This window comes from Pagrus pagrus (assembly GCF_965226575.1).
Source record: "Pagrus pagrus genome assembly, chromosome: 4".
In the NCBI taxonomy this organism is placed as follows: Eukaryota; Metazoa; Chordata; class Actinopteri; order Spariformes; family Sparidae; genus Pagrus; species Pagrus pagrus.
In genome coordinates, this window is record NC_140188.1 from 8,192,168 (window position 1) to 8,207,404 (window position 15,237).

Below are 15,237 nucleotides of genomic sequence, written 5' to 3' on the forward strand. Positions count from 1 at the left end.
ATGCCTTCACACAACGCTTCAATCAAAGTCACAGCATTTATTCTGGGTGGTTTTGAAACAACCCAAAGGCCTTTTGTAGTCGGTGTGTTTATGTTGATTACATTTATTGTAGCTGTTCTAGCCAATATGGTAAACATTGTTGTCATTTGTAATGACAAGAGACTGCACAAACCGATGTTTCTTCTGATTTGCAACCTTGCTGTTGTTGACATACTGTGCATCACCAGTGTCAGTCCAACAATGATTGGGACTCTTCTTGCTGGTGTTAATACTATATCCTATGTGCCATGTGTAGTGGAAATGTTTACTCACCATGTGGGAGGGGTGATGGAGATGTTTGCTTTAGCAGTAATGGCATTCGATCGATTGATTGCTGTCAGCTGTCCTTTTCAGTACAACAGTTATTTAACAAACGTGCGCACCATTCTACTTGTATATATGCTGTGGATTGCTGCCTGTGGTTTTGTGGCTGTAATGCCTGCAACTGTGCTCCCTCTCCCTCACTGCCACACAAAGCTGGTATACAGTTTCTGTGACTACGCTGCTATACTGAGAACTACTTGCGCTGACCTCGGTTACTATTTCAATATAATAACTGTCATATCATTCTTTCTCTTATTTTTCACTTTCTCTCTTATTGCTTTGTCATACTTTTTCATTGCATATTTTGTGAAATTATCCTCATCAGAAGAAAAAAGAAAAATGGGCAGCACTTGTTTGAGTCACTTGATCGTGGTAGTGTGTTTTTACCTTCCACTGTTCATCCGCATTGTCTTGACCAGAATGGGTGTGTCATTAACTCATGAGCAACGCAATGGCTTATCAGTCTGGTCTTACATCGGCCCACCTTCAGTGAATCCTTTCGTCTACAGTTTAAGGACAAAAGAAATTAGATATAGGGTTTGGAACATTTTCAAAAGAGTTGACATATCTTAGTGTGTTGTTGTGAACTGTAAATTTATGTTCTTTAAAATGTTGCCTCCTGTAGTGTTCTTTAAAGTGTTTAAATTGCTAAAATTCATCCATACATTTGTGTAACTGTTTGTTATAATAATTATTCATCATTCATAATTAATCACTATTCTATATGTCATCCTTAATGGATAATTTGATCCTTTTCTGTGCCATAAAATGAACATTTTGGGTTTGGACTGGAAAGGTATAACTTGCATTTTCATTATTTTAAATCATTTATTTTAATGACAATCCAGAGTCAGAATTATTGCTCATAAAATATTAAATAATAAAATAATTGTTGGTTAAAGCCCTTCAACAAAAGCTAATTGCATATTGGTTGCACACTGAAATTGATCACACACCAACCATTTTTAACTTGCCAGTTATTGATTATTTTTTTGTATTTCTTCTACCTCAATTTTGTGCTAATTTAAAATTTCTTTGTCCAGTTTGCTCATTTTTCCTGTGTCAAGCATGGGTGTCCTCCAGGTGCTAGAATAGCCCAAAGACTTAAGGTCAACTGGAAATGCTAAATTGACCATTAATGTGATTCTGAATCAGAAATACTTTATTATCCCCCAGGGGAAATTGTTTGTGTTACAGCTGCTCCCATTCAAAGTTCAAAATATGCAGAAAAAATAATAATAGTAATAATAATAATATCAATATCAACAAAAACAAAAACAAAAATACAAGAAATGTACATATATACAGAGCAATAATGCCACACTCAGAGCGAGGAATTAAGCAGATTGATAGCCACAGGCAGAAATGATTTCCTGTGGCGCTCTGTGGTGCATCTTGGTGGGATCAGTCTAGTGCTGAATGTACTCTTGTGGCTGACCACCACGTCATGGAGTGGATGAGAGCCATTGTCCAAGATTACATGTAACTTGGACAGCATCCTCCTCTCTAACACCACCGTCAGAGAGTCCAGCTCCACTCCTACAACGTCACTGGCCTTGCGGATCACTCTGTTCAACCTTTTTGCGTCCGCTACCCTCAGCCTGCTTCCCCAGCACACAACAGCATATAGTATAGCACTGGCCACCACAGACTCATAAAACATCCTGAGCATGGTCCGGCAGATGTTGAATGAAGTGGAATATAGCTGTGTTACCCCTTTGACAGACTGCGTCCTGTCCAGGTTGTACCAGACCACTTGCTCAAAGCAGGCTGGGACAGGTTCTGAACAGGGCTAGAAGATTAGAAACTTCTGCAACTTAGAGAAAGATATCACTGATGCATAATGAATTACTGGTTACATGACCAACAAGCACAAGCTTAGAACTTTTTTGACCATACCTTCATGTCTAAAAGAAAAGTTTAACACTTTTCAAGGCTATCATATTGGCTTTTGAGACAATCCCCCCTTGAGCGAAAATGCATTAGTTGCCACAGTGCCTCTGGAATGCCTTCCCTGCCTTCACCTTCCTGCTGCCACTCTCAGAGAGAGTCCAGGTGGAAGAGGCCTCATTCCCTGAGGCTTAAGCTGAGGCTTTCCAGTGGAGAGGTGAGCCACCAGGAGTGAAGTATCCAGGAGAGGGTCACCCCAATTACACGTGCACACACATCCCACACACACATGTGAAGGATCACACCCAGGGTTGACAGCACAGCACAGCACACGGAAGGGGAGACCACCACCGGAGGACACCAACTCCCACCACTTTAGGCTCTCAACTTCTAAAACAGAAGGGAACAAAATACAAATTAGTGGGACATCATTCATACAAATAAACAAAACACTGTATTACATTAACTAACTGCTGCAAAAATAACGAAAGAAATAAGATGCAGTTAACAGAATAAACACAAAACCAGATTAATGGTTGGGGACTAAGCAGCTAGGTATGGGTAAATAAGAAAACAAAAACAAACTGAATAAGATTAAGGAAATATACAGACTCAATTACACAGAACAATATTAAATGGGGTTAAAGGCAGCAAGCCAGTTAAAAATTAAACAAAACAAAATGGAGTTAAGCCCCACTGGCATCACTATACTAAAATGGCCAAAACTAAAATATCTAGGGACTAGATGAGCAATCCGTCATCAAGCAAAAGCCACAGTGAGCAAAGTAACAGTAGGCAAAGCCAGGGTGAGCAAAGTAACAGTAGGCAAAGCCACGGTGAGCAAAGTAGCGGTAGGCAAAGCAGCAGCATAGTTACAGGTGAGCCAGAGTAGCTGCTACACTTCTGGCTGCTGAACACAGACCCGCGGTCCCAATCCGGCCGTGGTTATGAGCCTGGGGAGGGGGAGCAGATGAGAGCCTTCAGGTGCTATTCCACCACTGAGCGAATACCAGCTGCGATCGGTGAGCGTCATGGCTGAGGAGGGGGAGAAGGTCCACGGCACCTGCTACAGCAACGGGCGCACCAAAAATTAGGTATGCTACGGCAACAGCAATTGAGAGCAAAAACACTCAGGACCATGCAAACCAGAGCAGAACACAACAAGGCTCTGTTCTGCTACACAAAGTAATACTCATTCTAGCACCGTTTTTGCATTTTAATGACCTTAATTTTGCAGTACCTTCACTGTTATTCACCTTACATTTCAACTGTCTCCCTTTGTACATTACAATAACAGCTCAGTTCTGGTGGCCCAACTGTCATTTCAATTCTATGTTTTTATTTTCATTTATTATTGTATGTATTGGTGTTTTTGTACTGTATGTGCCATATAAGCTTCTTAATGCCTAAATTGACCTTGGGATCAATAAAGTGTCTGTCTGTCTATCATCAACTGGTCTCAATATCCAATGTGATTGGACGATGGGTCTGCCCAATGAAAAGTTTCTGTCCTGGTGAGCCTTAAAACCATAAATCCTGATGAACTGTCTGGTGAACTCTATTGTTAGTTAACTCTGTCGTTAGTTGTTATGAAAGAAGTTTGATAGGGCTCAGTGACTTTTGTAAACAGTTGAAAATGATTTGCAATAGGTTGAAAGATCTGGGTTTGTAAGGAGTTGTTTCATCAACTGCATTTTGTTCATCTTGATCTTTTGTTAAGTATGCCTTCACACAACGCTTCAATCAAAGTCACAGCATTTATTCTAGGTGGTTTTGAAACAACCCAAAGGCCTTTTGTAGTCGGTGTGTTTATATTGATTACATTTATTGTAGCTGTTCTTGCCAATATGGTAAACATTGTTGTCATTATTAATGACAAGAAACTGCACAAACCGATGTTTCTTCTGATTTGCAACCTTGCTGTTGTTGACATACTCTGCACCACCAGTGTCAGTCTAACAATGATTGGGACTCTACTTGCTGGTGTTAATACTGTATCCTATATGCCATGTGTAGTTCAGATGTTTATTATGCATGTGGGAGGGGTGATGGAGATGTTTGCTTTAGCAGTTATGGCATTCGATCGATTGATTGCTGTCAGCTGTCCTTTTCAGTACAACAGTTATTTAACAAACGTGCGCACCATTCTACTTGTATATATGCTGTGGATTGCTGCCTGTGGTTTCGTGGCTGTAATGCCTGCGACTGTGCTCCCTCTCCCTCACTGCCACACAAAGCTGATATACAGTTTCTGTGACTACGCTGCTGTACTGAGAACTACTTGCGCTGACCTTGATTACTATTTCAATATAATAACTGTCATATCATTCTTTCTCTTATTTTTCACTTTCTCTCTTATTGCTCTGTCATACTTTTTCATTGCATATTTTGTGAAATTATCCTCATCAAAAGAAAAAAGAAAAATGGGCAGCACTTGTTTGAGTCACTTGATCGTGGTAGTGTGTTTTTACCTTCCACTGTTTATCCGCATTGTCTTGACCAGAATGGGTGTGTCATTAACTCATGAGCAACGCCATGGATTAACAATCTGGTCCTACACTGGCCCACCTGCAGTGAATCCTTTCATCTACAGTTTAAGGACAAAAGAAATTAGAAATAGAGTTTCGAACATTTTCAAAAGAGTAGACATATCTTAGTGTGTTGTTGTGAACTGTAAATTTACGTTCTTTAAAATGTTGCCTCCTGTAGTGTTCTTTAAAGTGCTGTGCTAAAATTCATCCATACATTTGTGTAACTGTTTGTTAAAGTGTAACTAAACCCCCAAACCACTCCGCTCTGTTGGAGGCTGCACAGAGTGACTGGACGTGTCTTAACTGCTACTGGAGCCCCGCCCACAATCAAGGCATTTTTTTAGTTTCAAGCCTAGATGCACCTCAGCCAAAACCTAGGGGTTTAGTTACACTTTAAACTTTATGTCAATAAACTGTGTGCCAATGATGTCTATGATATATTATTATTGTAGACAGAAAATTCATAGGCACATCAGATGCATGTCTCAGAAAAATCTCAACATATTAGAGCTGCAATGATGAGTTGATTAAAATTGTTAATAATTATTAATCATTCATAATTAATCATTATTCTATATGCCATCCTTAATGGATAATTTGATCCATTTCTGTGCCATTAAATGAAGGTTTTGGGTTTTGGATTGAGGTTCAAGGCATTTGGGGGAATCCACCTTGGACTGGAAAGGTATAACTTGCACTTTTTTTTATTTTGAATCATTTATTTTAATGACAATCCAGAGTCAGAATTATTGCAAATAAACTATTGAACATAAAATAATTGTTGGTTAAAGCCCTTCAACTTGAGCTAATTGCATATTGGTTGCACACTGAAATTGGTCACACACCAACCATTTTTAACTTGCCAGTTATCGATTTTTTTTGTATTTCTTCTAATTCAGTCTTGCGTTAACCTAAATTTTCTTTGTCCAGTTTGTTCATCTTTACCGTGTCAGCATGGGTGTCCTCTAGGTGCTGGAATAGCCCAAAGACTTCATTAAGGTCAACTGGAAATGCTAAATTGACCATTGATGTGAATGATGTGGGATGCAGTTGTGTGTACCCCTTTGACAGTCTACGTCCTGTCCAGGTTGTAACGGACCACTTGCTCAAAAGCATGCTGGGACAGGTTCTGAACAGGGCTAGAAGATTAGAAACTTCTGCAACTTAGAGAAAGATATCACTGATGCATAATGAATTACTGGTTACATGACCAACAAGCACAAGCTTTGACAGAGAACTTTTTTGACCATACCTTCATGTTTAAAGGGAAAGTTTAACACTTTCCAAGGCTATAATATTGGCTTTTGAGACAATCCCCCCTTGAGCGAAGATGCATCAGTGGCCGCAGTGCCTCTGGAATGCCTCCCCTGCCTTCACCTTCCTGCCGCCACTCCTACAGAGAGTCCAGGTGGAAGAGGCCTCACCCCCAGGGAAGGATGGGTGGTGAACGATCTGGTTCTCTGCAATTGCATCTTTTGAGGACACCCCTGGGAGAGGCCTGCTGGACAACAGACCAGCTCTTTGTCTGTTACAAACCTAACTTGGACTGTCATTGACTGATGTAAGCCCTCTGCACAAGCTGCGTTTGAATCTGTTCATACATATATCTTCAATTGCATTTAATTGATATCATCCAAAGTAAAACTCATTCTAGCAATGTTTTTACAGTTTAATCACCTTAATTTTGCAGTACCTGCACTGTTATTCACCTTACATGTCAACTATCTCGCTTTGTACATTACAGTAACAGCTCACATCTGGTGGCTCAATGATTATTTCAATTCTGTGTTTTTATTCTTATATTCTTGTCTTTATTTCCATTTATTATTGTGTGTATGGGTGTTTTTGTATTGTATGTGCCATATAAGCTTCTTAATGCCTAAATTACCTTGGGATCAATAAAGTGTCTGTCTGTCTATCATCAACTGGTCTCAATATCCAATGTGATTGGACGATGGGTCCGCCCAATGAAAAGTTTCTGTCCTGGTGAGCCTTAAAACCCTAAATCCTGACCGGCTGTCTGGTGAACTCTGTTGTTAGTTAACTCTGTTGTTAGTTGTTGTGAAAGCAGTTTGTCAGAGCTCGGTGATTTTTGTAAACAGTTGATAATGATTTACAATGTGGTGAAAGATCTGGGTTTGTAAGGAGTCGTTTCATCAACTGCATTTTGTTCATCTTGATCTTTTGTTAAGTATGCCTTCACACAACGCTTCTATCAAAGTCACAGCATTTATTCTAGGTGGTTTTGAAACAACCCAAAGGCCTTTTGTAGTCGGTGTGTTTATATTGATTACATTTATTGTAGCTGTTCTAGCCAATATGGTAAACATTGTTATCATTTTTAATGACAAAGGACTGCACAAACCGATGTTTCTTCTGATTTGCAACCTTGCTGTTGTTGACATACTGTGCATCACCAGTGTCAGTCCAGCAATGATTGGGACTCTACTTGCTGGTGTTAATACTGTGTCTTATGTGCCATGTGTAGTTCAGATGTTTATTATGCATGTGGGAGGGTCGATGGAGATGTTTGCTTTAGCAGTTATGGCATTCGATCGATTGATTGCTGTCAGCTGTCCTTTTCAGTACAGCAGTTATTTAACAAACGTGCGCACCATTCTACTTGTATATATGCTGTGGATTGCTGCCTGTGGTTTCGTGGCTGTAATGCCTGCGACTGTGCTCCCTCTCCCTCACTGCCACACAAAGCTGATATACAGTTTCTGTGACTACGCTGCCATACTCAGAACTACTTGCGCTGACCTTGGTTACTATTTCAATATAATAACTGTCATATCATTCTTTCTCTTATTTTTCACTTTTTCTCTTATTGTTCTGTCATACTTTTTCATTGCATATTTTGTGAAATTATCCTCATCAGAAGAAAAAAGAAAAATGGGCAGCACTTGTTTGAGTCACTTAATCGTGGTAGTGTGTTTTTACCTTCCACTGTTTATCCGGATTGTCTTGACCAGAATGAGTGTGTCATTAACTCATGAGCAACGCCATGGATTAACAATCTGGTCCCACATCGGCCCACCTGCAGTGAATCCTTTCATCTACAGTTTAAGGACAAAAGAAATCAGATATAGGGTTTGGAACATTTTCAAAAGAGTTGACATATCTTAGTATGTTGTGAACTGTGAATTTACGTTCTTTAAAATGTTGCATTCTTTTGTGGTCTTTATAGTATCGTTCTACAATTCATCTATACATTTAACTGTTTGTTAAATTTTATGTCAATAAACTGTGTGCCAATGATTTCGATGATATCATCATTGCAGACAGAAAATTCATACACACATCAGATGCATGTCTCAGAAAATTCTCAACATATTAGAGCTGCAATGATGAGTTGATTAAAATAGATAATAATTATTAATCATTCATAATTAATTATTATTCTATATGTTATACTTAATGGACAATCTGATCCTTTTCTTTGCCATAAAATGATATTTTTTAGGTTTTGAATTGAGGCTCAAGGGATTTGGGGAAATCCACCTTGGACTGGAAAGGTATAAGTTGCATTTTTATAATTTTAAATTATTTTTTTTAAATGACAATCCAGAGTCAGAATTATTGCTAATAAACTATTGGACATAAAATAATTGTTAGTTAAAGCCCTTCAACATAAGCTAATTGCATATTGGTTGCACACTGAAATTGATCACACACCAACCATTTTTAACTTGCCAGATATTGATTATTTTTGTATTACTCCTAACTCAGTCTTGTGTTTTTCCCGTGTCAGCATGGGTGTCCTCTAGGTGCCGGAATAGCCCAAAGACTTAGTTAAGGTCAACTGGAAATGCTAAATTGACCATTGATGTGAATGAAGTAGGATGTAGTTGTGTGTACCCGTTTGACAGTCTGCATCCTGTCCAGGTTGTACCGGACCACTTGCTCAAAGCATGCTGGGACAGGTTCTGAACAGGGCTAGAAGATTGAAAAACTTCTGCAACTCAGAGAAAGATATCTCTGATGCATAATGAATTACTGGTTAAATGACCAACAAGCACAAGCTTAGAACTTTTTTGACCATACCTTCATGTTTAAAAGAAAAGTTTAACATTTTTCAAGGCTATAATATTGACTTTTGAGACAACCCCCCTTGAGTGAAGATGCATCAGTGGCCGCAGTGCCTCTGGAATGCCTTCCCAGCCTTCACCTTCCTGCCGCCACTCCTACAGAGAGTCCAGGTGGAAGAGGACTCACCCCCGAGGAAAGATGGGTGGTGAACGATCTGGTTCTCTGCAATTGCATCTTTTGAGGACACCCCTGGGAGAGGCCTACTGGACAACAGACCAGCTCTCTGTCTGTTACAAACCTAACTTGGACTGTCATTTACTGATGTAAGCCCTCTGCAGAAGTCGCTTTTAAATGTGTTCATACATATGTCTTCAATTTGCATTCAATTCATATCATCCAAAGTAATACTCATTCTAGCACTGTTTTTACAGTTTAATCACCTTAATTTTGCAGTAGCTGCACTGTTATTCACCTTACATGTCAACTATCTCGCTTTGCACATTACAATAACAACTCAGATCTGGTGGCTCAATGATTATTTCACTTCTATGGTTTTATTCTTATATTCTTGTTTTTATTTTCATTTATTATTGTGTGTATTGGTGTGTTTGTATTGTATGTGTCATATAAGCTTCCTTAATGCCTAAATTTACCTTGGGATCAATAAAGTGTCCGTCTATAATCAACTGGTCTCAATATCCAATGTGACTGAATGTGAAGATCTTTCTCTGTAAGGAGTTGTTTCAACAACTGCATTTTGTTCATCTTGATCTTTTATTAAGTATGCCTTCACACAACGCTTCAATCAAAGTCACAGCATTTATTCTAGATGGTTTTGAAACAACCCAAAGGCCTTGGTGGTGTGTTTATATTGATTACATTCATTGTAGCTGTTCTAGCCAATATGGTAAACATTGTTGTCATTTTTAATGACAAGAGACTGCACAAACCGATGTTTCTTCTGATTTGCAACCTTGCTGTTGTTGACATACTGTGCATCACCAGTGTCAGTCTAACAATGATTGGGACTCTACTTGCTGGTGTTAATACTGTATCCTATATGCCATGTGTAGTTCAGATGTCCGCTTTCTCCTATTCCAGCTATTGCCCAGCCTTTTGATCACCTGATAATAGATTGTGTTGGCCCATTGCCTTGTTCTAATTCAGGCAGTAAGTATTTGCTGACTGTGATGTGTCAGAATACGAGGTATCCTGCTGCCTATCCCTTGCGAGTCATTAAGACCAAGTCTGTGGTTAAGGCCCTCACACAATTTATTTCCATCTTTGGTATTCCAAAGGTTATACAGAGTGACCGTGGCTCGAACTTCTCTTCCAAGATGTTTTCGCAGGTGTTGCAACAACTCCGTGTCCAACAAAGTCAATCCTCTGCGTACAATACAGAGAGTCAAGGCGCTTTGGAGCGTTTTCACCAGACCTTGAAGGCTTTGTTGCGCAGCTTTTGTGTTCAACTGGGAGGTGACTGGGAGGAGGGGTTACCCTGGCTCCTGTTGGCCGCAAGAGAGGTTGTCCAGGAGAGCACAGGCTTTAGCCCAAACGAATTGGTGTTTGGGCATACTGTGCGTGGGCCGTTAGACTTGCTCTGTGATTCTGTAGGGCTCCCTGAGCCGCCACAGAATATCATAGACTATGTTAATGGTTTCCGGCATCGGTTGTACATGGCTGGGGAGAAGGCTAGGAAATTGTTAGTCTACTCTCAGGTCAAGATGAAACGACTATATGACCGAAAAGCTGAGGTCCGTCAATTTAGTTCTGGTGACCAGGTTCTTGCGCTGCTTCCTGTTGTTAGTTCCCCGTTTCAGGCGAAGTTTCTTGGTCCTTTCACTGTGCTCCGTAAACTGTCTGATTTGAACTACTTGATTGAGACTCCAGGGCGTAGACGGAAAACTCAAGTGTGCCAATAAACCCTATTTCTCCCAGGGGGCACATTCTTCTGTGGCAGGGGGGAGTGTGCAGCCAAGTCCTAGTCCTGCGCTAATGGCTGATACCGTGAGAGGGTATTTGTCTGGTGATGTGGTTGTACCGGATGATGACGGGGTGCTGCCTCCGGATGAATGTTGATTGCGGGGTCGGCTTAAGAACTCTGAAACCCTGTCTAATCTTGAGTCTGTGTGTGGGCATTTGTCTCCTGAGCGCTCTGCTGAACTGTCTGCTCTCATCAGAGGATATCTGTGTCTGTTTAATGATGTTCCTTCACGCACAACACTCATAGATCACGATATTGACGTTGGGGAGGCTGAGCCTATCCGGCAACGTTTTTACAGAGTGTCAGAAAAGAAGCGACAAGTAATGGAGTCTGAGGTTAGGGAAATCCTTGACAATGACATTGCCCAGCCTCCATCATCTGGCTGGGCTTCGCCATGTTTAATCGTGGATAAAGCTGACAACAGCCCCAGGTTTTGTACTGATTATCGAAAGGTTAACAGTGTAACAAATCAAGTTGGTCAAGGCCAGGTTCGTCCGGTACAGGAGAAGGTTGCTGCGATAGAGCGGTACCCTGTACCGGCAACTAAGAAAGATCTAATGCGTTTTCTAGGTCTGGTCAGATACTACCGCAGTTTCTGTAGAAACTTGTCTGCAGTGGTGGCACCTCTGACAGACCTGTTAAAGGCCAAAGCCAAATATATCTGATCAACTTTTTGCCAACAGGCATTTAACAATGTTAAAAGTCTCCTGTGTGCAGCCCCTGTTCTTGCAGCTCCCTGTTTGGAGAGTCCATTTGAACTGCAGGTGGATGCGAGTGATCGTGGAGCCGGTGCTGTGTTGGTTCAATCTGACAGTAATGATGTTCAGCGTTCTGTGAGCTACTTCTCACGAAAATTCAACACTTACCAGTTGAGTTACTCTGTAATCGAGAAGGAAGCACTGGCCCTGGTGTGGGCACTACAACACTTTGAAGTCTATGTCGACTCCGGTGCTCCTCTAGTGGTCTATACAGAACACTAGTAATCTACTAGTGTTTCTTCACTCCAGCTGTGTCACATATGTATAAGCACACCTGCACACATGTCCATACATGTACGATGCATTGGTGTACATACTTTCCCTAGCATACCTGTTAGCATGATAAATAGTACTGCACTTATGATGATTTATTGCGGTGGTGGTAATGGCTCAGGGTTAATTGTGAAGAAGTCGAATTTATTATGTTGTATTGCGGATTGATGGGAATCTGTAGCTTAAAATGTCAGGTTGGATGTTTGGTCGTGGCATCAATTTGTTGATGGTTAGGATGACCAGTAAATGTTAACTCATGAGAACTTTGACTTTTTTATGAGTTGGTCTAATGAAGATTCCCATGTTGTGCTGTTTTCCACCAGGGCACTAGGTGTCTCTCTGTTGTTCTAGTTTCAGGCCGAGTCCAGAGAGGAAGCAGAGCTGGCTGCTGATTGGGTTGCACCAAGGACCCGGTGTAGCCTAACTGTTTAAATCTGAGGAGCTGCCAGTCTTCTCCCTCTCTCTACCCTGATGCCTGCATCCCGCTTGGTGCCTGCCTGACTGCAGGCCAGATGCTGGCTGGGGGCTTCTTGATTATTTGTATTATGCCTCATTTTGCTTAGTTTGTAGATCTACAATTTTATACATCGTCTATTCTGTAAATAAATTATTCAATGTTATTCCACAACCCCTCATGTGTCCTCCTATCTTGTCCAGTTCATGAGCCAGACTGTGACAACAGGCAGAAATGATTTCCTGTGGCGCTCTGTGGTGCATCTTGGTGGGATCACTCTAGTGCTGAATGTACCCCTGTGACTGACCACCACGGCATGGAGTGGATGAGAGCCATTGTCCAAGATTACATGTAACTTGGACAGCATCCTCCTCTCTGACACCACCGTCGGAGAGTCCAGCTCCCCTCCGACAACATCACCGGCCTTGCGGATCACCCTGTTCAACCTTTTTGCGTCCGCTACCCTCAACCTGCTTCCCCAGCACACAACAGCATATAGTATAGCACTGGCCACCACAGACTCATAAAACATCCTGAGCATGGTCCGACAGATGTTGAATAAAGTGGAATGTAGTTGTGTTACCCCTTTGACAGTCTGCGTCCTGTCCAGGTTGTACCGGACCACTTGTTGAAAACATGCTGTGACAGATTCTGAACAAGGCTAGAAGATTAGAAACTTCTGCAACTTACAGAAAGGTATCACTGATGCATAATGAATTACTGGTTACATGACCAACAAGCACAAGCTTTGATAGATAACTTTTTTGACCATACCTTCATGTGTAAAGGAAAAGTTTAACACTTTTCAAGGCTATAACATTGGCTTTTGAGACAATCCCCCCTTGAGCGAAGATGCATCACTGGCCACAGTGCCTCTTCCAGGTGGAAGAGGCCTCATCCTCGGGGAAGGATGGGTGGTGAATGATCTGGGTTCTCTACAATTGCATCTTTTGAGGACACCCCTGGGAGAGGCCTGCTGGACAACAGACCATCTCTCTTTGTCTGTTACAAACCTAACTTGGACTGTCATTGACTGATGTAAGCCCTCTGCCCAAGCTGCTTTTGAATCTGTTCATACATATATCTTCAATTTGCATTAAATGTATATCATCCAAAGTAAAACTCATTCTAGCACTGTTTTTACAGTTTAATCACCTTAATTTTGCAGTACCTGCACTGTTATTCATCTTACATGTCAACTATCTTGCTTTGCACATTACAATAGCAGCTCAGATCTGGTGGCTCAATGATTATTTCATTTCTGTGTTTTTATTCTTATATTCTTGTTTTTATTTTCATTTATTATTGTATTGTTATATAAGTTTCTTAGTGCCTAAATTGACCTTGGGATCAATAAAGTGTCTGTCTGTCTATCATCAACTGGTCTCAATATCCAATGTGATTGGACGATGGGTCCGCCCAATGAAAAGTTTCTGTCCTGGTGAGCCTTAAAACCCTAAATCCTGACCGGCTGTCTGGTAAACTCTGTTGTTAGTTAACTCTGTTGTTAGTTGCTGTGAAAGAAGTTTGATAGAGCTCAGTGATTTTTGTATACAGTTGATAATGATTTACAATATGTTGAAAGATCTGGCTTTGAAAGGAGTTGTTTCATCAACTACATTTTGTTCATCTTGATCTTTTGTTAAGTATGCCTTCACACAACGCTTCAATCAAAGTCACAGCATTTATTGTAGGTGGTTTTGAAACAACCCAAAGGCCTTTTGTAGTCGGTGTGTTTATATTGATTACATTTATTGTAGGTGTTCTAGCCAATATGGTAAACATTGTTGTCATTATTTATGACAAGAAACTGCACAAACCGATGTTTCTTTTGATTTGCAACCTTGCTGTTGTTGACATTCTCTGCACCACCAGTGTCAGTCTAACAATGATTAGGACTCTAGTTGCTGGTGTTAATACTATATCCTATGTGCTATGTATAGTTCAGATGTTTAATATGCATGTGGGAGTGTCGATGGAGATGTTTGCTTTAGCAGTAATGGCATTCGATCGATTGATTGCTGTCAGCTGTCCTTTTCAGTACAACAGTTATTTAACAAACGTGCGCACCATTATACTTGTATATATGCTGTGGATTGCTGCCTGTGGTTTAATGGCTGTAATGCCTGCGACTGTGCTCCCTCTCCCTCACTGCCACACAAGGCTGGTATACGGTTTCTGTGACTATGCTGCTGTACTGAGAACTACTTGTGCTGACCTCGGTTACTATTTCAATATAATAACTGTCATATCATTCTTTCTCTTATTTTTCACTTTCTCTCTTATTGCTCTGTCATACTTTTTCATTGCATATTTTGTGAAATTATCCTCATCAGAAGAAAAAAGAAAAATGGGCAGCACTTGTTTGAGTCACTTGATCGTGGTAGTGTGTTTTTACTTTCCACTGTTTATCCGCATTGTCTTGACCAGAATGGGTGTGCAATTAACTCATGAGCAAAGCCATGGCTTAACAATCTGGTCCTACATTGGCCCACCTGCAGTGAATCCTTTCATCTACAGTTTAAGGACAAAAGAAATTAGAAATAGAGTTTGGACCATTTTCAAAAGGGTTGACATAGCTTAGTGTGTTGTTGTGAACTGTGAATTTTTGTTCTTTAAAATGTTGCCTCCTGTAGTGTTCTTTAAAGTGTTGTGCTAAAATTCATCCATACATTTGTGTGACTGTTTGTTAAACTTTATGTCAATAAACTGTGTGCCAATGATGTCTATGATATATCATTATTGTAGATGGAAAATTCACACGCACATCAGATGCATGTCTCAGAAAAATCTCAACATATTAGAGCTGCAATGACGAGTTGATTAAAATCGATAATGATTATTCATCATTCATAATTAATCATTAGTGGATAATTTGATCCTTTTCTGTGCCATAAAATTAATATTTTTGGGTTTTGGATTGAGGCTCAAGGCATTTGAAGGAGTCCACCT

General features: G+C 40.5%; 4 protein-coding genes across 4 annotated transcripts; all 4 read left to right on the forward strand.

The window, feature by feature from the left end:
• On the forward strand, window positions 1–1,458 carry LOC311255738 (olfactory receptor 4D1-like; the record flags this gene model as incomplete). Its single annotated transcript, XM_084350387.1, has 2 exons — window positions 1–852; window positions 1,447–1,458. 2 exons carry the CDS (start codon window positions 1–3, stop codon window positions 1,456–1,458), a joined length of 864 nt encoding a protein of 287 aa, XP_084206513.1.
• Window positions 1,459–3,974: 2,516 nt separating this feature from the next.
• Window positions 3,975–4,910, forward strand: LOC311255739 (olfactory receptor 13G1-like; the record flags this gene model as incomplete). Its single annotated transcript, XM_084350388.1, has 1 exon — window positions 3,975–4,910. The coding sequence occupies one exon, from the start codon at window positions 3,975–3,977 to the stop codon at window positions 4,908–4,910; it is 936 nt and encodes a 311-aa protein (XP_084206514.1).
• A 2,067-nt stretch (window positions 4,911–6,977) lies between these two features.
• On the forward strand, window positions 6,978–12,587 carry LOC311255740 (olfactory receptor 13G1-like; the record flags this gene model as incomplete). The annotated part of the gene is made up of 2 exons (XM_084350389.1): window positions 6,978–7,829; window positions 12,489–12,587. The coding sequence occupies 2 exons, from the start codon at window positions 6,978–6,980 to the stop codon at window positions 12,585–12,587; spliced, it is 951 nt and encodes a 316-aa protein (XP_084206515.1).
• A 1,346-nt stretch (window positions 12,588–13,933) lies between these two features.
• Window positions 13,934–14,869, forward strand: LOC311255741 (olfactory receptor 13G1-like; the record flags this gene model as incomplete). The annotated part of the gene is made up of 1 exon (XM_084350390.1): window positions 13,934–14,869. The coding sequence occupies one exon, from the start codon at window positions 13,934–13,936 to the stop codon at window positions 14,867–14,869; it is 936 nt and encodes a 311-aa protein (XP_084206516.1).
• Window positions 14,870–15,237: the final 368 nt, after the last annotated feature.